This window comes from Oncorhynchus nerka, unplaced genomic scaffold, assembly GCF_034236695.1.
Source record: "Oncorhynchus nerka isolate Pitt River unplaced genomic scaffold, Oner_Uvic_2.0 unplaced_scaffold_938, whole genome shotgun sequence".
Taxonomy (NCBI): Eukaryota; Metazoa; Chordata; class Actinopteri; order Salmoniformes; family Salmonidae; genus Oncorhynchus; species Oncorhynchus nerka.
The window spans coordinates 113,844-137,054 of record NW_027040370.1 but is presented as its reverse complement, the minus strand read 5'-3'; the positions used below and the strand labels follow the sequence as shown (position 1 = coordinate 137,054).

The window sequence follows — 23,211 nt, the reverse complement described above, 5'->3', positions numbered from 1 at the left end:
CTCTAAACAGGTGTTCTACTCTATCTAAACAGGTGTTCTACTCTAAACAGGTGTTCTACTCTAACCAGGTGTTCTACTCTAAACAGGTGTTCTACTCTATCTAACCAGGTGTTCTACTCTAAACAGGTGTTCTACTCTAAACAGGTGTTCTACTCTAACCAGGTGTTCTACTCTATCTAAACAGGTGTTCTACTCTAAACAGGTGTTCTACTCTATCTAACAGGTGTTCTACTCTAAACAGGTGTTCTACTCTATCTAAACAGGTGTTCTACTCTAAACAGGTGTTCTACTCTATCTAACCAGGTGTTCTACTCTAAACAGGTGTTCTACTCTAAACAGGTGTTCTACTCTATCTAAACAGGTGTTCTACTCTAAACAGGTGTTCTACTCTATCTAACCAGGTGTTCTACTCTATCTAAACAGGTGTTCTACTCTAAACAGGTGTTCTACTCTAAACAGGTGTTCTACTCTAAACAGGTGTTCTACTCTAACCAGGTGTTCTACTCTATCTAACCAGGTGTTCTACTCTATCTAACCAGGTGTTCTACTCTAAACAGGTGTTCTACTCTAAACAGGTGTTCTACTCTAAACAGGTGTTCTACTCTATCTAACCAGGTGTTCTACTCTATCTAACCAGGTGTTCTACTATCTAACCAGGTGTTCTACTCTAAACCAGGTGTTCTACTCTATCTAAACAGGTGTTCTACTCTATCTAAACAGGTGTTCTACTCTATCTAACCAGGTGTTCTACTCTAACCAGGTGTTCTACTCTAACCAGGTGTTCTACTCTAACCAGGTGTTCTACTCTATCTAAACAGGTGTTCTACTTTAACCAGGTGTTCTACTTTAACTAGGTGTTCTACTCTATCTAACCAGGTGTTCTACTCTAACCAGGTGTTCTACTCTAAACAGATGTTCTACTCTAAACAGGTGTTCTACTCTATCTAAACAGGTGTTCTACTCTAAACAGGTGTTCTACTCTAAACAGGTGTTCTACTCTAAACAGATGTTCTACTCTATCTAACCAGGTGTTCTACTCTAAACAGGTGTTCTACTCTATCTAACCAGGTGTTCTACTCTAAACAGGTGTTCTACTCTAAACAGGTGTTCTACTCTAACCAGGTGTTCTACTCTATCTAAACAGGTGTTCTACTCTAAACAGGTGTTCTACTCTATCTAACCAGGTGTTCTACTCTAAACAGGTGTTCTACTCTAAACAGGTGTTCTACTCTATCTAAACAGGTGTTCTACTCTAAACAGGTGTTCTACTCTATCTAACCAGGTGTTCTACTCTAACCAGGTGTTCTACTCTAACCAGGTGTTCTACTCTAACCAGGTGTTCTACTCTAACCAGGTGTTCTACTCTATCTAAACAGGTGTTCTACTTTAACCAGGTGTTCTACTTTAACTAGGTGTTCTACTCTATCTAACCAGGTGTTCTACTCTAACCAGGTGTTCTACTCTAAACAGATGTTCTACTCTAAACAGGTGTTCTACTCTATCTAAACAGGTGTTCTACTCTAAACAGGTGTTCTACTCTAACCAGGTGTTCTACTCTAAACAGGTGTTCTACTCTATCTAACCAGGTGTTCTACTCTAAACAGGTGTTCTACTCTAAACAGGTGTTCTACTCTAACCAGGTGTTCTACTCTATCTAAACAGGTGTTCTACTCTAAACAGGTGTTCTACTCTATCTAACCAGGTGTTCTACTCTAAACAGGTGTTCTACTCTATCTAAACAGGTGTTCTACTCTAAACAGGTGTTCTACTCTATCTAACCAGGTGTTCTACTCTAAACAGGTGTTCTACTCTAAACAGGTGTTCTACTCTATCTAAACAGGTGTTCTACTCTAAACAGGTGTTCTACTCTATCTAACCAGGTGTTCTACTCTATCTAAACAGGTGTTCTACTCTAAACAGGTGTTCTACTCTAAACAGGTGTTCTACTCTAAACAGGTGTTCTACTCTAACCAGGTGTTCTACTCTATCTAACCAGGTGTTCTACTCTAAACAGGTGTTCTACTCTAAACAGGTGTTCTACTCTAAACAGGTGTTCTACTCTAAACAGGTGTTCTACTCTATCTAACCAGGTGTTCTACTCTATCTAACCAGGTGTTCTACTCTATCTAACCAGGTGTTCTACTCTATCTAACCAGGTGTTCTACTCTATCTAAACAGGTGTTCTACTCTATCTAAACAGGTGTTCTACTCTATCTAACCAGGTGTTCTACTCTAACCAGGTGTTCTACTCTAACCAGGTGTTCTACTCTAACCAGGTGTTCTACTCTAACCAGGTGTTCTACTCTATCTAAACAGGTGTTCTACTTTAACCAGGTGTTCTACTTTAACTAGGTGTTCTACTCTATCTAACCAGGTGTTCTACTCTAACCAGGTGTTCTACTCTAAACAGGTGTTCTACTCTAAACAGGTGTTCTACTCTATCTAAACAGGTGTTCTACTCTAAACAGGTGTTCTACTCTAAACAGGTGTTCTACTCTAACCAGGTGTTCTACTCTATCTAACCAGGTGTTCTACTCTAAACAGGTGTTCTACTCTAACCAGGTGTTCTACTCTATCTAACCAGGTGTTCTACTCTATCTAAACAGGTGTTCTACTTTAACCAGGTGTTCTACTCTATCTAACCAGGTGTTCTACTCTAAACAGGTGTTCTTCTAACCAGGTGTTCTATCTAAACAGATGTTCTACTCTAACCAGGTGTTCTACTCTAACCAGGTGTTCTACTCTAACCAGGTGTTCTACTCTAAACAGATGTTCTACTCTAACCAGGTGTTCTACTCTAACCAGGTGTTCTACTCTAACCAGGTGTTCTACTCTAAACAGATGTTCTACTCTAACCAGGTGTTCTACTCTAACCAGGTGTTCTACTCTAAACAGATGTTCTACTCTATCTAAACAGATGTTCTACTCTAACCAGGTGTTCTACTCTAACCAGGTGTTCTACTCTAAACAGGTGTTCTACTCTAAACAGATGTTCTACTCTAAACAGGTGTTCTACTCTATCTAACCAGGTGTTCTACTCTAACCAGGTGTTCTACTCTAACCAGGTGTTCTACTCTAACCAGGTGTTCTACTCTAACCAGGTGTTCTACTCTATCTAAACAGGTGTTCTACTTTAACCAGGTGTTCTACTTTAACTAGGTGTTCTACTCTATCTAACCAGGTGTTCTACTCTAACCAGGTGTTCTACTCTAAACAGATGTTCTCTCTAAACAGGTGTTCTACTCTATCTAAACAGGTGTTCTACTCTAAACAGGTGTTCTACTCTAAACAGGTGTTCTACTCTAAACAGATGTTCTACTCTATCTAACCAGGTGTTCTACTCTAAACAGGTGTTCTACTCTATCTAACCAGGTGTTCTACTCTAAACAGGTGTTCTACTCTAAACAGGTGTTCTTCTAACCAGGTGTTCTAACTCTATCTAAACAGGTGTTCTACTCTAAACAGGTGTTCTACTCTAAACAGGTGTTCTACTCTATCTAACCAGGTGTTCTACTCTAAACAGGTGTTCTACTCTAAACAGGTGTTCTACTCTATCTAACCAGGTGTTCTACTCTAAACAGGTGTTCTACTCTAAACAGGTGTTCTACTCTATCTAAACAGGTGTTCTACTCTAAACAGGTGTTCTACTCTATCTAACCAGGTGTTCTACTCTATCTAAACAGGTGTTCTACTCTAAACAGGTGTTCTACTCTAAACAGGTGTTCTACTCTAACCAGGTGTTCTACTCTATCTAACCAGGTGTTCTACTCTATCTAACCAGGTGTTCTACTCTAACCAGGTGTTCTACTCTAAACAGGTGTTCTACTCTAAACAGGTGTTCTACTCTAAACAGGTGTTCTACTCTATCTAACCAGGTGTTCTACTCTATCTAACCAGGTGTTCTACTCTATCTAACCAGGTGTTCTACTCTATCTAAACAGGTGTTCTACTCTATCTAAACAGGTGTTCTACTCTATCTAACCAGGTGTTCTACTCTATCTAAACAGGTGTTCTACTCTATCTAACCAGGTGTTCTACTCTAACCAGGTGTTCTACTCTATCTAAACAGGTGTTCTACTCTAAACAGGTGTTCTACACTAAACAGGTGTTCTACTCTAAACAGGTGTTCTACTCTAAACAGGTGTTCTACTCTATCTAACCAGGTGTTCTACTCTATCTAACCAGGTGTTCTACTCTACTCTAAACAGGTGTTCTACTCTAAACAGGTGTTCTACTCTAAACAGATGTTCTACTCTATCTAACCAGGTGTTCTACTCTAAACAGGTGTTCTACTCTATCTAACCAGGTGTTCTACTCTAAACAGGTGTTCTACTCTATCTAAACAGGTGTTCTACTCTAAACAGGTGTTCTACTCTATCTAACCAGGTGTTCTACTCTAAACAGGTGTTCTACTCTAAACAGGTGTTCTACTCTATCTAAACAGGTGTTCTACTCTAAACAGGTGTTCTACTCTATCTAACCAGGTGTTCTACTCTATCTAAACAGGTGTTCTACTCTAAACAGGTGTTCTACTCTAAACAGGTGTTCTACTCTAAACAGGTGTTCTACTCTAACCAGGTGTTCTACTCTATCTAACCAGGTGTTCTACTCTATCTAACCAGGTGTTCTACTCTAAACAGGTGTTCTACTCTAAACAGGTGTTCTACTCTAAACAGGTGTTCTACTCTATCTAACCAGGTGTTCTACTCTATCTAACCAGGTGTTCTACTCTATCTAACCAGGTGTTCTACTCTATCTAACCAGGTGTTCTACTCTAAACAGGTGTTCTACTCTATCTAAACAGGTGTTCTACTCTATCTAACCAGGTGTTCTACTCTAACCAGGTGTTCTACTCTAACCAGGTGTTCTACTCTAACCAGGTGTTCTACTCTAACCAGGTGTTCTACTCTATCTAAACAGGTGTTCTACTTTAACCAGGTGTTCTACTTTAACTAGGTGTTCTACTCTATCTAACCAGGTGTTCTACTCTAACCAGGTGTTCTACTCTAAACAGATGTTCTACTCTAAACAGGTGTTCTACTCTATCTAAACAGGTGTTCTACTCTAAACAGGTGTTCTACTCTAAACAGGTGTTCTACTCTAAACAGATGTTCTACTCTATCTAACCAGTTGTTCTACTCTAAACAGGTGTTCTACTCTAACCAGGTGTTCTACTCTATCTAACCAGGTGTTCTACTCTAAACAGGTGTTCTACTCTAACCAGGTGTTCTACTCTATCTAAACAGGTGTTCTACTCTAAACAGGTGTTCTACTCTAACCAGGTGTTCTACTCTAAACAGATGTTCTACTCTAACCAGGTGTTCTACTCTAACCAGGTGTTCTACTCTAACCAGGTGTTCTACTCTAAACAGATGTTCTACTCTAACCAGGTGTTCTACTCTAACCAGGTGTTCTACTCTAACCAGGTGTTCTACTCTAAACAGATGTTCTACTCCAGGTGTTCTACTCTAACCAGGTGTTCTACTCTAAACAGATGTTCTACTCTATCTAAACAGATGTTCTACTCTAACCAGGTGTTCTACTCTAACCAGGTGTTCTACTCTAAACAGGTGTTCTACTCTAAACAGATGTTCTACTCTAAACAGGTGTTCTACTCTATCTAACCAGGTGTTCTACTCTAACCAGGTGTTCTACTCTAACCAGGTGTTCTACTCTAACCAGGTGTTCTACTCTAACCAGGTGTTCTACTCTATCTAAACAGGTGTTCTACTTTAACCAGGTGTTCTACTTTAACTAGGTGTTCTACTCTATCTAACCAGGTGTTCTACTCTAACCAGGTGTTCTACTCTAAACAGATGTTCTACTCTAAACAGGTGTTCTACTCTATCTAAACAGGTGTTCTACTCTAAACAGGTGTTCTACTCTAAACAGGTGTTCTACTCTAAACAGATGTTCTACTCTATCTAACCAGGTGTTCTACTCTAAACAGGTGTTCTACTCTATCTAACCAGGTGTTCTACTCTAAACAGGTGTTCTACTCTAAACAGGTGTTCTACTCTAACCAGGTGTTCTACTCTATCTAAACAGGTGTTCTACTCTAAACAGGTGTTCTACTCTAAACAGGTGTTCTACTCTATCTAACCAGGTGTTCTACTCTAAACAGGTGTTCTACTCTAAACAGGTGTTCTACTCTATCTAACCAGGTGTTCTACTCTAAACAGGTGTTCTACTCTAAACAGGTGTTCTACTCTAAACAGGTGTTCTACTCTAAACAGGTGTTCTACTCTATCTAACCAGGTGTTCTACTCTATCTAAACAGGTGTTCTACTCTAAACAGGTGTTCTACTCTAAACAGGTGTTCTACTCTAACCAGGTGTTCTACTCTATCTAACCAGGTGTTCTACTCTATCTAACCAGGTGTTCTACTCTAACCAGGTGTTCTACTCTAAACAGGTGTTCTACTCTAAACAGGTGTTCTACTCTAAACAGGTGTTCTACTCTATCTAACCAGGTGTTCTACTCTATCTAACCAGGTGTTCTACTCTATCTAACCAGGTGTTCTACTCTATCTAAACAGGTGTTCTACTCTATCTAAACAGGTGTTCTACTCTATCTAACCAGGTGTTCTACTCTATCTAAACAGGTGTTCTACTCTATCTAACCAGGTGTTCTACTCTAACCAGGTGTTCTACTCTATCTAAACAGGTGTTCTACTCTAAACAGGTGTTCTACTCTAAACAGGTGTTCTACTCTAAACAGGTGTTCTACTCTAAACAGGTGTTCTACTCTATCTAACCAGGTGTTCTACTCTATCTAACCAGGTGTTCTACTCTATCTAAACAGGTGTTCTACTTTAACCAGGTGTTCTACTCTATCTAACCAGGTGTTCTACTCTAAACAGGTGTTCTACTCTAAACAGGTGTTCTACTCTATCTAACCAGGTGTTCTACTCTATCTAACAGGTGTTCTACTCTATCTAACCAGGTGTTTCTACTCTAAACAGGTGTTCTACTCTAAACAGGTGTTCTACTCTAAACAGGTGTTCTACTCTAACCAGGTGTTCTCTAAACAGGTGTTCTACTCTAAACAGGTGTTCTACTCTAACCAGGTGTTCTACTCTATCTAAACAGGTGTTCTACTCTAAACAGGTGTTCTACTCTATCTAACCAGGTGTTCTACTCTAAACAGGTGTTCTACTCTATCTAAACAGGTGTTCTACTCTAAACAGGTGTTCTACTCTATCTAACCAGGTGTTCTACTCTATCTAAACAGGTGTTCTACTCTAAACAGGTGTTCTACTCTAAACAGGTGTTCTACTCTAACCAGGTGTTCTACTCTATCTAACCAGGTGTTCTACTCTAAACAGGTGTTCTACTCTAAACAGGTGTTCTACTCTAAACAGGTGTTCTACTCTAAACAGGTGTTCTACTCTATCTAACCAGGTGTTCTACTCTATCTAACAGGTGTTCTACTCTATCTAACCAGGTGTTCTACTCTATATAAACAGGTGTTCTACTCTATCTAAACAGGTGTTCTACTCTATCTAACCAGGTGTTCTACTCTATCTAAACAGGTGTTCTACTCTATCTAACCAGGTGTTCTACTCTAAACAGGTGTTCTACTCTAAACAGGTGTTCTACTCTAAACAGGTGTTCTACTCTAACCAGGTGTTCTACTCTAAACAGATGTTCTACTCTAACCAGGTGTTCTACTCTAACCAGGTGTTCTACTCTAACCAGGTGTTCTACTCTAACCAGGTGTTCTACTCTAAACAGGTGTTCTACTCTAACCAGGTGTTCTACTCTATCTAAACAGGTGTTCTACTCTAAACAGGTGTTCTACTCTAACCAGGTGTTCTACTCTAAACAGATGTTCTACTCTAAACCAGGTGTTCTACTCTAACCAGGTGTTCTACTCTAACCAGGTGTTCTACTCTAACCAGGTGTTCTACTCTAAACAGATGTTCTACTCTAACCAGGTGTTCTACTCTAACCAGGTGTTCTACTCTAACCAGGTGTTCTACTCTAAACAGATGTTCTACTCTAACCAGGTGTTAACCAGGTGTTCTACTCTAACCAGGTGTTCTACTCTAAACAGATGTTCTACTCTATCTAAACAGATGTTCTACTCTAACCAGGTGTTCTACTCTAACCAGGTGTTCTACTCTAAACAGGTGTTCTACTCTAAACAGATGTTCTACTCTAAACAGGTGTTCTACTCTATCTAACCAGGTGTTCTACTCTAACCAGGTGTTCTACTCTAACCAGGTGTTCTACTCTAACCAGGTGTTCTACTCTAACCAGGTGTTCTACTCTATCTAAACAGGTGTTCTACTTTAACCAGGTGTTCTACTTTAACTAGGTGTTCTACTCTATCTAACCAGGTGTTCTACTCTAACCAGGTGTTCTACTCTAAACAGATGTTCTACTCTAAACAGGTGTTCTACTCTATCTAAACAGGTGTTCTACTCTAAACAGGTGTTCTACTCTAAACAGGTGTTCTACTCTAAACAGATGTTCTACTCTATCTAACCAGGTGTTCTACTCTAAACAGGTGTTCTACTCTATCTAACCAGGTGTTCTACTCTAAACAGGTGTTCTACTCTAAACAGGTGTTCTACTCTAACCAGGTGTTCTACTCTATCTAAACAGGTGTTCTACTCTAAACAGGTGTTCTAACCAGGTGTTCTACTCTAAACAGGTGTTCTACTCTATCTAACCAGGTGTTCTACTCTAAACAACCTAAACAGGTGTTCTACTCTATCTAAACAGGTGTTCTACTCTAAACAGGTGTTCTACTCTATCTAACCAGGTGTTCTACTCTATCTAAACAGGTGTTCTACTCTAAACAGGTGTTCTACTCTAAACAGGTGTTCTACTCTAACCAGGTGTTCTACTCTATCTAACCAGGTGTTCTACTCTATCTAACCAGGTGTTCTACTCTAACCAGGTGTTCTACTCTAAACAGGTGTTCTACTCTAAACAGGTGTTCTACTCTAAACAGGTGTTCTACTCTATCTAACCAGGTGTTCTACTCTATCTAACCAGGTGTTCTACTCTATCTAACCAGGTGTTCTACTCTATCTAACCAGGTGTTCTACTCTATCTAAACAGGTGTTCTACTCTATCTAAACAGGTGTTCTACTCTATCTAAACAGGTGTTCTACTCTATCTAACCAGGTGTTCTACTCTAACCAGGTGTTCTACTCTATCTAAACAGGTGTTCTACTCTAAACAGGTGTTCTACTCTAAACAGGTGTTCTACTCTAAACAGGTGTTCTACTCTAAACAGGTGTTCTACTCTATCTAACCAGGTGTTCTACTCTATCTAACCAGGTGTTCTACTCTACTCTAAACAGGTGTTCTACTCTAAACAGGTGTTCTACTCTATCTAAACAGGTGTTCTACTCTAAACAGGTGTTCTACTCTAAACAGGTGTTCTACTCTATCTAACCAGGTGTTCTACTCTATCTAACCAGGTGTTCTACTCTAACCAGGTGTTCTACTCTATCTAAACAGGTGTTCTACTCTAAACAGGTGTTCTACTCTAAACAGGTGTTCTACTCTATCTAACCAGGTGTTCTACTCTAAACAGGTGTTCTACTCTAAACAGGTGTTCTACTCTAACCAGGTGTTCTACTCTATCTAAACAGGTGTTCTACTCTAAACAGGTGTTCTACTCTATCTAACCAGGTGTTCTACTCTAAACAGGTGTTCTACTCTATCTAACCAGGTGTTTCTCTATCTAAACAGGTGTTCTACTCTAAACAGGTGTTCTACTCTAAACAGGTGTTCTACTCTAACCAGGTGTTCTACTCTATCTAACCAGGTGTTCTACTCTAAACAGGTGTTCTACTCTAAACAGGTGTTCTACTCTAAACAGGTGTTCTACTCTAAACAGGTGTTCTACTCTATCTAAACAGGTGTTCTACTCTATCTAACCAGGTGTTCTACTCTATCTAAACAGGTGTTCTACTCTATCTAACCAGGTGTTCTACTCTATCTAACCAGGTGTTCTACTCTATCTAAACAGGTGTTCTACTCTATCTAACCAGGTGTTCTACTCTATCTAAACAGGTGTTCTACTCTATCTAACCAGGTGTTCTACTCTAAACAGGTGTTCTACTCTAAACAGGTGTTCTACTCTAAACAGGTGTTCTACTCTAACCAGGTGTTCTACTCTAACCAGGTGTTCTACTCTAACCAGGTGTTCTACTCTAACCAGGTGTTCTACTCTAACCAGGTGTTCTACTCTAAACAGGTGTTCTACTCTATCTAAACAGGTGTTCTACTCTAAACAGGTGTTCTACTCTAACCAGGTGTTCTACTCTAAACAGATGTTCTACTCTAACCAGGTGTTCTACTCTAACCAGGTGTTCTACTCTAACCAGGTGTCTAACCAGGTGTTCTACTCTAAACAGGTGTTCTACTCTAACCAGGTGTTCTACTCTAACCAGGTGTTCTACTCTAACCAGGTGTTCTACTCTAAACAGATGTTCTACTCTAACCAGGTGTTCTACTCTAACCAGGTGTTCTACTCTAACCAGGTGTTCTACTCTAACCAGGTGTTCTACTCTAAACAGGTGTTCTACTCTAACCAGGTGTTCTAAACCAGGTGTTCTTCTAAACAGGTGTTCTACTCTAACCAGGTGTTCTAACAGGTGTTCTATCTAACCAGGTGTTCTACTCTAAACAGATGTTCTACTCTAACCAGGTGTTCTACTCTAACCAGGTGTTCTACTCTAACCAGGTGTTCTACTCTAAACAGGTGTTCTACTCTAAACAGGTGTTCTACTCTATCTAACCAGGTGTTCTACTCTATCTAACCAGGTGTTCTACTCTATCTAACCAGGTGTTCTACTCTATCTAACCAGGTGTTCTACTCTATCTAAACAGGTGTTCTACTCTATCTAAACAGGTGTTCTACTCTATCTAACCAGGTGTTCTACTCTAACCAGGTGTTCTACTCTAACCAGGTGTTCTACTCTAACCAGGTGTTCTACTCTAACCAGGTGTTCTACTCTATCTAAACAGGTGTTCTACTTTAACCAGGTGTTCTACTTTAACTAGGTGTTCTACTCTATCTAACCAGGTGTTCTACTCTAACCAGGTGTTCTACTCTAAACAGATGTTCTACTCTAAACAGGTGTTCTACTCTATCTAAACAGGTGTTCTACTCTAAACAGGTGTTCTACTCTAAACAGGTGTTCTACTCTAAACAGATGTTCTACTCTATCTAACCAGTTGTTCTACTCTAAACAGGTGTTCTACTCTAACCAGGTGTTCTACTCTATCTAACCAGGTGTTCTACTCTAAACAGGTGTTCTACTCTAACCAGGTGTTCTACTCTATCTAAACAGGTGTTCTACTCTAAACAGGTGTTCTACTCTAACCAGGTGTTCTACTCTAAACAGATGTTCTACTCTAACCAGGTGTTCTACTCTAACCAGGTGTTCTACTCTAACCAGGTGTTCTACTCTAAACAGATGTTCTACTCTAACCAGGTGTTCTACTCTAACCAGGTGTTCTACTCTAACCAGGTGTTCTACTCTAAACAGATGTTCTACTCTAACCAGGTGTTCTACTCTAACCAGGTGTTCTACTCTAAACAGATGTTCTACTCTATCTAAACAGATGTTCTACTCTAACCAGGTGTTCTACTCTAACCAGGTGTTCTACTCTAAACAGGTGTTCTACTCTAAACAGATGTTCTACTCTAAACAGGTGTTCTACTCTATCTAACCAGGTGTTCTACTCTAACCAGGTGTTCTACTCTAACCAGGTGTTCTACTCTATCTAACCAGGTGTTCTACTCTATCTAAACAGGTGTTCTACTTTAACCAGGTGTTCTACTTTAACTAGGTGTTCTACTCTATCTAACCAGGTGTTCTACTCTAACCAGGTGTTCTACTCTAAACAGATGTTCTACTCTAAACAGGTGTTCTACTCTATCTAAACAGGTGTTCTACTCTAAACAGGTGTTCTACTCTAAACAGGTGTTCTACTCTAAACAGATGTTCTACTCTATCTAACCAGGTGTTCTACTCTAAACAGGTGTTCTACTCTATCTAACCAGGTGTTCTACTCTAAACAGGTGTTCTACTCTAAACAGGTGTTCTACTCTAACCAGGTGTTCTACTCTATCTAAACAGGTGTTCTACTCTAAACAGGTGTTCTACTCTAAACAGGTGTTCTACTCTATCTAACCAGGTGTTCTACTCTAAACAGGTGTTCTACTCTAAACAGGTGTTCTACTCTATCTAACCAGGTGTTCTACTCTAAACAGGTGTTCTACTCTAAACAGGTGTTCTACTCTATCTAAACAGGTGTTCTACTCTAAACAGGTGTTCTACTCTATCTAACCAGGTGTTCTACTCTATCTAAACAGGTGTTCTACTCTAAACAGGTGTTCTACTCTAAACAGGTGTTCTACTCTAACCAGGTGTTCTACTCTATCTAACCAGGTGTTCTACTCTATCTAACCAGGTGTTCTACTCTAACCAGGTGTTCTACTCTAAACAGGTGTTCTACTCTAAACAGGTGTTCTACTCTAAACAGGTGTTCTACTCTATCTAACCAGGTGTTCTACTCTATCTAACCAGGTGTTCTACTCTATCTAACCAGGTGTTCTACTCTATCTAAACAGGTGTTCTACTCTATCTAAACAGGTGTTCTACTCTATCTAACCAGGTGTTCTACTCTATCTAAACAGGTGTTCTACTCTATCTAACCAGGTGTTCTACTCTAACCAGGTGTTCTACTCTATCTAAACAGGTGTTCTACTCTAAACAGGTGTTCTACACTAAACAGGTGTTCTACTCTAAACAGGTGTTCTACTCTAAACAGGTGTTCTACTCTATCTAACCAGGTGTTCTACTCTATCTAACCAGGTGTTCTACTCTACTCTAAACAGGTGTTCTACTCTAAACAGGTGTTCTACTCTATCTAAACAGGTGTTCTACTCTAAACAGGTGTTCTACTCTAAACAGGTGTTCTACTCTATCTAACCAGGTGTTCTACTCTATCTAACAGGTGTTCTACTCTATCTAACCAGGTGTTCTACTCTACTCTAAACAGGTGTTCTACTCTAAACAGGTGTTCTACTCTAAACAGGTGTTCTACTCTATCTAACCAGGTGTTCTACTCTAAACAGGTGTTCTACTCTAAACAGGTGTTCTACTCTAACCAGGTGTTCTACTCTATCTAAACAGGTGTTCTACTCTAAACAGGTGTTCTACTCTATCTAACCAGGTGTTCTACTCTAAACAGTTGTTCTACTCTATCTAAACAGGTGTTCTACTCTAAACAGGTGTTCTACTCTATCTAACCAGGTGTTCTACTCTATCTAAACAGGTGTTCTACTCTAAACAGGTGTTCTACTCTAAACAGGTGTTCTACTCTAACCAGGTGTTCTACTCTATCTAACCAGGTGTTCTACTCTAAACAGGTGTTCTACTCTAAACAGGTGTTCTACTCTAAACAGGTGTTCTACTCTAAACAGGTGTTCTACTCTATCTAACCAGGTGTTCTACTCTATCTAACCAGGTGTTCTACTCTATCTAACCAGGTGTTCTACTCTATATAAACAGGTGTTCTACTCTATCTAAACAGGTGTTCTACTCTATCTAACCAGGTGTTCTACTCTATCTAAACAGGTGTTCTACTCTATCTAACCAGGTGTTCTACTCTAAACAGGTGTTCTACTCTAAACAGGTGTTCTACTCTAAACAGGTGTTCTACTCTAACCAGGTGTTCTACTCTAAACAGATGTTCTACTCTAACCAGGTGTTCTACTCTAACCAGGTGTTCTACTCTAACCAGGTGTTCTACTCTAACCAGGTGTTCTACTCTAAACAGGTGTTCTACTCTAACCAGGTGTTCTACTCTATCTAAACAGGTGTTCTACTCTAAACAGGTGTTCTACTCTAACCAGGTGTTCTACTCTAAACAGATGTTCTACTCTAACCAGGTGTTCTACTCTAACCAGGTGTTCTACTCTAACCAGGTGTTCTACTCTAACCAGGTGTTCTACTCTAAACAGATGTTCTACTCTAACCAGGTGTTCTACTCTAACCAGGTGTTCTACTCTAACCAGGTGTTCTACTCTAAACAGATGTTCTACTCTAACCAGGTGTTCTACTCTAACCAGGTGTTCTACTCTAACCAGGTGTTCTACTCTAAACAGATGTTCTACTCTATCTAAACAGATGTTCTACTCTAACCAGGTGTTCTACTCTAACCAGGTGTTCTACTCTAAACAGGTGTTCTACTCTAAACAGATGTTCTACTCTAAACAGGTGTTCTACTCTATCTAACCAGGTGTTCTACTCTAACCAGGTGTTCTACTCTAACCAGGTGTTCTACTCTAACCAGGTGTTCTACTCTAACCAGGTGTTCTACTCTATCTAAACAGGTGTTCTACTTTAACCAGGTGTTCTACTTTAACTAGGTGTTCTACTCTATCTAACCAGGTGTTCTACTCTAACCAGGTGTTCTACTCTAAACAGATGTTCTACTCTAAACAGGTGTTCTACTCTATCTAAACAGGTGTTCTACTCTAAACAGGTGTTCTACTCTAAACAGGTGTTCTACTCTAAACAGATGTTCTACTCTATCTAACCAGGTGTTCTACTCTAAACAGGTGTTCTACTCTATCTAACCAGGTGTTCTACTCTAAACAGGTGTTCTACTCTAAACAGGTGTTCTACTCTAACCAGGTGTTCTACTCTATCTAAACAGGTGTTCTACTCTAAACAGGTGTTCTACTCTATCTAACCAGGTGTTCTACTCTAAACAGGTGTTCTACTCTATCTAACCAGGTGTTCTACTCTAAACAGGTGTTCTACTCTAAACAGGTGTTCTACTCTATCTAAACAGGTGTTCTACTCTAAACAGGTGTTCTACTCTATCTAACCAGGTGTTCTACTCTATCTAAACAGGTGTTCTACTCTAAACAGGTGTTCTACTCTAAACAGGTGTTCTACTCTAACCAGGTGTTCTACTCTATCTAACCAGGTGTTCTACTCTATCTAACCAGGTGTTCTACTCTAACCAGGTGTTCTACTCTAAACAGGTGTTCTACTCTAAACAGGTGTTCTACTCTAAACAGGTGTTCTACTCTATCTAACCAGGTGTTCTACTCTATCTAACCAGGTGTTCTACTCTATCTAACCAGGTGTTCTACTCTATCTAACCAGGTGTTCTACTCTATCTAAACAGGTGTTCTACTCTATCTAAACAGGTGTTCTACTCTATCTAACCAGGTGTTCTACTCTATCTAACCAGGTGTTCTACTCTAACCAGGTGTTCTACTCTATCTAAACAGGTGTTCTACTCTAAACAGGTGTTCTACACTAAACAGGTGTTCTACTCTAAACAGGTGTTCTACTCTAAACAGGTGTTCTACTCTATCTAACCAGGTGTTCTACTCTATCTAACCAGGTGTTCTACTCTACTCTAAACAGGTGTTCTACTCTAAACAGGTGTTCTACTCTATCTAAACAGGTGTTCTACTCTAAACAGGTGTTCTACTCTAAACAGGTGTTCTACTCTATCTAACCAGGTGTTCTACTCTATCTAACCAGGTGTTCTACTCTATCTAACCAGGTGTTCTACTCTACTCTAAACAGGTGTTCTACTCTAAACAGGTGTTCTACTCTAAACAGGTGTTCTACTCTATCTAACCAGGTGTTCTACTCTAAACAGGTGTTCTACTCTAAACAGGTGTTCTACTCTAACCAGGTGTTCTACTCTATCTAAACAGGTGTTCTACTCTAAACAGGTGTTCTACTCTATCTAACCAGGTGTTCTACTCTAAACAGGTGTTCTACTCTATCTAACCAGGTGTTCTACTCTATCTAAACAGGTGTTCTACTCTAAACAGGTGTTCTACTCTAAACAGGTGTTCTACTCTAACCAGGTGTTCTACTCTATCTAACCAGGTGTTCTACTCTAAACAGGTGTTCTACTCTAAACAGGTGTTCTACTCTAAACAGGTGTTCTACTCTAAACAGGTGTTCTACTCTAAACAGGTGTTCTACTCTATCTAACCAGGTGTTCTACTCTATCTAACCAGGTGTTCTACTCTATCTAACCAGGTGTTCTACTCTATATAAACAGGTGTTCTACTCTATCTAAACAGGTGTTCTACTCTATCTAACCAGGTGTTCTACTCTATCTAAACAGGTGTTCTACTCTATCTAACCAGGTGTTCTACTCTAAACAGGTGTTCTACTCTAAACAGGTGTTCTACTCTAAACAGGTGTTCTACTCTAACCAGGTGTTCTACTCTAACCAGGTGTTCTACTCTAACCAGGTGTTCTACTCTAACCAGGTGTTCTACTCTAACCAGGTGTTCTACTCTAAACAGGTGTTCTACTCTATCTAAACAGGTGTTCTACTCTAAACAGGTGTTCTACTCTAACCAGGTGTTCTACTCTAACCAGGTGTTCTACTCTAACCAGGTGTTCTACTCTAAACAGATGTTCTACTCTAACCAGGTGTTCTACTCTAACCAGGTGTTCTACTCTAACCAGGTGTTCTACTCTAAACAGATGTTCTACTCTAACCAGGTGTTCTACTCTAACCAGGTGTTCTACTCTAACCAGGTGTTCTACTCTAACCAGGTGTTCTACTCTAAACAGATGTTCTACTCTAACCAGGTGTTCTACTCTAACCAGGTGTTCTACTCTAAACAGGTGTTCTACTCTAACCAGGTGTTCTACTCTAACCAGGTGTTCTACTCTAACCAGGTGTTCTACTCTAAACAGATGTTCTACTCTAACCAGGTGTTCTACTCTAACCAGGTGTTCTACTCTAACCAGGTGTTCTACTCTAAACAGATGTTCTACTCTAACCAGGTGTTCTACTCTAACCAGGTGTTCTACTCTAACCAGGTGTTCTACTCTATCTAAACAGGTGTTCTACTCTAAACAGGTGTTCTACTCTAAACAGGTGTTCTACTCTAAACAGGTGTTCTACTCTATCTAACAGGTGTTCTACAGGTGTTCTAGTTAAACAGGTGTTCTACTCTATCTAAACAGGTGTTCTACTCTATCTAAACAGGTGTTCTACTCTAAACAGGTGTTCTACTCTATCTAAACAGGTGTTCTACTCTAAACAGGTGTTCTACTCTAAACAGGTGTTCTACTCTATCTAAACAGGTGTTCTACTCTAACCAGGTGTTCTACTCTAACCAGGTGTTCTACTCTAACCAGGTGTTCTACTCTAACCAGGTGTTCTACTCTAAACAGGTGTTCTACTCTAACCAGGTGTTCTACTCTAAACAGGTGTTCTACTCTAACCAGGTGTTCTACTCTAACCAGGTGTTCTACTCTAAACATGTGTCAGCTAGCCAGCTCTTCACCTGTAAGATGCAATAGAAACAGATTCTGTGTTAGTTTCAGCTCTTGTTCCAAATTGTGTGTGATTCCCTGCAGCCAATCGGTGCGTTGCACCCAAAACGAGCGGTATTCTCTGCAGAGCGCTATGATACCTGGGAGGAGGACGGAACGCCACCGCACCACTACGGCTCCCTCTACTCTACCGCTAACACCACACTGCTCTGGATGCTGCGGATAGTGAGTACACACACACGCGCCAAAACAGACACACACGCGCCAAAACAGACACACACGCGCCAAAACAGACACACACGCGCCAAAACAGACACAGGAACGCAATCAGAACCGCAAACGAAAGTAATCTGTAGTGTTCCCGGAACAGAACCGTTATTTTAAAAGCTTGGGAACCGGTGTGATTTTATTCTCCCACAAAAAAAAAACACACAACAAAGAGGCTATGTGAAGCCCCTCCCCCTCCTTCTGAAGCCCCTCCCTCTGTCACCCAGAAACGTATTCTAGGGCCTGCCTGTCCCTCCCCTTCCTCCTGAAGCCCCTCCCTCTATCACTCAGAAACATATTCCAGTGTCTGCCTGCCCCTCCCCCTCCTCCTGAGGCATAGTCTAGAAGCCTAATGACGTTACACGCGTGATTCAGAAATTAGGGAGAGAGATTTGTAATTAGAGAAGAATGGATTAACATTTTCAACGCTAGTTAAGGATAATTATCATGTTTCACATTGGATTTATTAACTACAAAAAGGTAAAACGGGTTTTTATTTTAATTCTGGTGCCGCTCTGCATTTACATTTACATTTAAGTCATTTAGCAGACGCTCTTATCCAGAGCGACTTACAAATTAGAGGCCTTCACGAGTCCAAAGAGTTGGAGCCATTACGAAATGGACCTGGGGCTTTCCCATCCGACCCAATGTGCATAAATACATTTTTACAATACAGAGACCCGTTCCCGAATGGATCCGAGGAAAACTAGAGCCGTTCCCTATAGACCTGGTTAGATCCAAACCCGTTCCTGTCTGTTCCGAGTGAGGGAAGTAGCAGAAAAGTCCATTTTTAAGCCTAGTTTATTAACCGGAGCTGATAAAGCACAAGGGAGAGGAAGTAGAGAGAGGTGACGCCCGTTGCCGTGGGGCCGCGCTGTGTTTGTAGTCTAGTGTGAGCGAGTGACACGGGAACAGGGAGGAGGGAGGGAGGGACGAGAAACAGCAACCAACCAAGCCGACTCACACTATGGTCGACTAGTAGCCGCCACAGCTAGGTCATTTATCATCCAATATCGCCTGTCTTGACTGCTTCAAACCGGGAGAAGCTAGTGAACTAGCTAGCCAGGCTAATTGAGGCAGGCACAGTCTAGTGGTTAGAGTGTAGGGGGGGCAGGTAGTCTAGTGGTTAGAGTGTAGGGGGCAGGTAGCCTAGTGGTTAGAGTGTAGGGGGGCAGGTAGCCTAGTGGTTAGAGTGTAGGGGGCAGGTAGTCTAGTGGTTAGAGTGTAGGGGGGCAGGTAGCCTAGTGGTTAGAGTGTAGGGGGCAGGTAGCCTAGTGGTTAGAGTGTAGGGGGGCAGGTAGTCTAGTGGTTAGAGTGTAGGGGGCAGGTAGTCTAGTGGTTAGAGTGTAGGGGGCAGGTAGCCTAGTGGTTAGAGTGTAGGGGGCAGGTAGTCTAGTGGTTAGAGTGTAGGGGGCAGGTAGTCTAGTGGTTAGAGTGTAGGGGGCAGGTAGTCTAGTGGTTAGAGTGTAGGGGGCAGGTAGCCTAGTGGTTAGAGTGTAGGGGGGCAGGTAGCCTAGTAGTTAGAGTGTAGGGGGTAGGTAGCCTAGTGGTTAGAGTGTAGGGGGTAGGTAGTCTAGTGGTTAGAGTGTAGGGGGTAGGTAGCCTAGTGGTTAGATGTAGGGGGCAGGTAGTCTAGTGGTTAGAGTGTAGGGGGGTAGGTAGCCTAGTGGTTAGAGTGTAGATAGGGGCAGGTAGTCTAGTGGTTAGAGTGTAGGAGGCAGGTAGTCTAGTGGTTAGAGTGTAGGGGGCAGGTAGTCTAGTGGTTAGAGTGTAGGGGGGCAGGTAGTAGATGTGGTTAGGTGTAGATGTATAGATAGGGGGTAGTAGATGTATAGTGGTTAGAGGTGGGGGGCAGGTAGGTAGCCTAGTGGTTAGAGTGTAGGGGGTAGGGGGGCAGGTAGCCTAGTGGTTAGAGTGTAGGGGGCAGGTAGCCTAGTGGTTAGAGTGTAGGGGGCAGGTAGTCTAGTGGTTAGAGTGTAGGGGGCAGGTAGTCTAGTGGTTAGAGTGTAGGGGGTAGGTAGCCTAGTGGTTAGAGTGTAGGGGCGGCAGGTAGTCCAGTGGTTAGATGTAGGGGGCAGGTAGCCTAGTAGTTAGAGTGCAGGGGGTAGGTAGCCTAGTGGTTAGAGTGTAGGGGGGCAGGTAGTCTAGTGGTTAGAGTGTAGGGGGCAGGTAGTCTAGTGGTTAGAGTGTAGGGGGCAGGTAGCCTAGTGGTTAGAGTGTAGGGAGGGCAGGTAGTCTAGTGGTTAGAGTGTAGAGGTGGCAGGTAGCCTAGTGGTTAGAGTGTAGAGGGGGCAGGTAGTCTAGTGGTTAGAGTGTAGAGGGGGCAGGTAGTCTAGTGGTTAGAGTGTAGAGGGGGCAGGTAGTCTAGTGGTTAGAGTGTAGAGGGGCAGGTAGCCTAGTGGTTAGAGTGTAGTGGGGCAGGTAGTCTAGTGGTTAGAGTGTAGTGGGGCAGGTAGTCTAGTGGTTAGAGTGTAGAGGTGGCAGGTAGCCTAGTGGTTAGAGTGTAGAGGGGGCAGGTAGTCTAGTGGTTAGAGTGTAGAGGGGCAGGTAGTCTAGTGGTTAGAGTGTAGAGGGGGCAGGTAGTCTAGTGGTTAGAGTGTAGAGGGGCAGGTAGCCTAGTGGTTAGAGTGTAGTGGCGGCAAGTAGCCTAGTGGTTCAAGTGTTGGTCTAGTAACCATAAGGTAGCTAGATCGAATCCCCGAGCTGACAAGGTAAAAACGTATCGTTCTGCCCCTGAACAAGGCAATTAACCCACTGTTCCCCAGTAGGCTGTAATTGAAAATAAGAATGTGTTCTTAACTGACTTTCTTAGTTAAACAAAGGTCCAATTAAAAATATGAATAATATAACTGCGGACACTGACATTGTGTTTCCTTCCTCATTCGGAATGATTGATAGATAGATAGATAGATAGATAGATAGGTAGGTAGGTAGGTAGGTAGGTAGGTAGGTAGGTAGATAGGTAGGTAGGTAGGTAGGTAGGTAGGTAGGTAGGTAGGTAGGTAGGTAGGTAGGTAGGTAGGTAGGTAGGTAGGTAGGTAGATAGATAGATAGATAGATGTATAGATGTATAGATAGATGTATAGATGTATAGATAGATGTATAGATAGATGTATAGATGTATAGATAGATGTATAGATAGATAGATAGATGTATAGATAGATAGATGTATAGATAGATGTATAGATAGATGTATAGATGTATAGATAGATAGATAGATGTATAGATAGATAGATGTATAGATAGATGTATAGATAGATAGATGTATAGATGTATAGATGTATAGATGTATAGATAGATGTATAGATAGATGTATAGATAGATGTATAGATAGATGTATAGATAGATGTATAGATAGATAGATAGATGTATAGATGTATAGATGTATAGATAGATAGATAGATGTATAGATAGATAGATAGATGTATAGATAGATAGATAGATAGATGTATAGATAGATAGATAGATGTATAGATAGATAGATGTATAGATAGATGTATAGATAGATGTATAGATAGATGTATAGATAGATAGATGTATAGATGTATAGATGGATAGATAGATAGATGTATAGATAGATGTATAGATAGATGTATAGATAGATGTATAGATAGATGTATAGATAGATAGATAGATGTATAGATGTATAGATGTATAGATAGATAGATAGATGTATAGATAGATAGATAGATAGATGTATAGATAGATAGATAGATGTATAGATAGATAGATAGATAGATGTATAGATAGATAGATAGATGTATAGATAGATAGATAGATGTATAGATAGATAGATAGATGTATAGATAGATAGATAGATGTATAGATAGATAGATAGATGTATAGATAGATAGATAGATGTATAGATAGATAGATAGATAGATAGATAGATAGATAGATGTATAGATAGATAGATGTATAGATAGATAGATAGATAGATAGATAGATAGATAGATAGATAGATAGATAGATAGATAGATAGATAGATAGATAGATGTATAGATAGATAGATGTATAGATAGATAGATAGATAGATAGATAGATAGATAGATAGATAGATAGATAGATAGATGTATAGATAGATAGATGTATAGATAGATAGATGTATAGATAGATAGATAGATAGATAGATAGATGTATAGATAGATAGATGTATAGATAGATAGATAGATGTATAGATAGATAGATGTATAGATAGATAGATGTATAGATAGATGTATAGATAGATAGATAGATAGATAGATAGATAGATAGATAGATAGATAGATAGATAGATAGATAGATAGATGTATAGATAGATAGATAGATGTATAGATAGATAGATAGATAGATAGATAGATAGATAGATAGATAGATAGATAGACAGACAGACAGACAGACAGACAGACAGACAGACAGACAGACAGACAGACAGATAGATAGATAGATAGATAGATAGATAGATAGATAGATAGATAGATAGATAGATAGATAGATAGATAGATGTATAGATGTATAGATGTATAGATGTATAGATAGATAGATAGATAGATAGATAGATAGATAGATAGATGTATAGATAGATAGATAGATAGATGTATAGATGTATAGATAGATAGATAGATAGATAGATAGATAGATAGATAGATAGATAGTAGATAGATGTATAGATAGATAGATAGATAGATAGATAGATAGATAGATAGATATATAGATAGATAGATAGTAGATAGATGTATAGATAGATAGATAGATAGATAGATAGATAGATAGATAGATAGATAGATAGATAGATAGATAGATAGATAGATAGATAGATAGATAGATAGATAGATAGATAGATAGATATATGTATGTATAGATGTATAGATGTATAGATAGATAGATAGATAGATAGATAGATAGATAGATAGATAGATAGATAGATAGATAGATAGATAGATAGATAGATAGATAGATAGATAGATGTATGTATGTATAGATGTATAGATAGATAGATAGATAGATAGATAGATAGATAGATAGATAGATAGATAGATAGATGTATAGATAGATGTATAGATAGATAGATGTATAGATGTATAGATAGATAGATAGATAGATGTATAGATAGATAGATGTATAGATAGATAGATAGATAGATAGATAGATAGATAGATGTATAGATAGATAGATGTATAGATAGATAGATAGATAGATAGATAGATAGATAGATAGATAGATAGATAGATAGATAGATAGATAGATAGATAGATGTATAGATGTATAGATAGATAGATAGATAGATGTATAGATAGATAGATGTATAGATAGATAGATAGATAGATAGATAGATGTATAGATAGATAGATAGATAGATGTATAGATAGATAGATAGATAGATAGATAGATAGATAGATAGATAGATAGATAGATAGATAGATAGATAGATAGATGTATAGATAGATAGATGTATAGATAGATAGATGTATAGATGTATAGATAGATAGATGTATAGATGTATAGATAGATAGATAGATAGATAGATAGATAGATAGATAGATAGATAGATAGATAGATAGATAGATAGATAGATGTATAGATGTATAGATGTATAGATAGATAGATGTATAGATAGATAGATGTATAGATGTATAGATAGATAGATAGAT

At 39.7% G+C, this 23,211-nt stretch overlaps 1 protein-coding gene across 1 annotated transcript in view; it reads left to right on the top strand.

Annotated features, from left to right (window-relative positions):
• Positions 1 to 23,211, top strand: part of LOC115125796 (neurobeachin-like) — a gene marked incomplete at its 5' end in the record, with an annotated part of 97,424 nt that overhangs the window by 50,687 nt on the left and 23,526 nt on the right. The window contains one exon of the mRNA XM_065016637.1: positions 17,399 to 17,539. Within this exon, the coding sequence (XP_064872709.1) occupies positions 17,399 to 17,539 (141 nt within the window). The remainder of the gene's footprint in view (positions 1 to 17,398; positions 17,540 to 23,211) is intronic.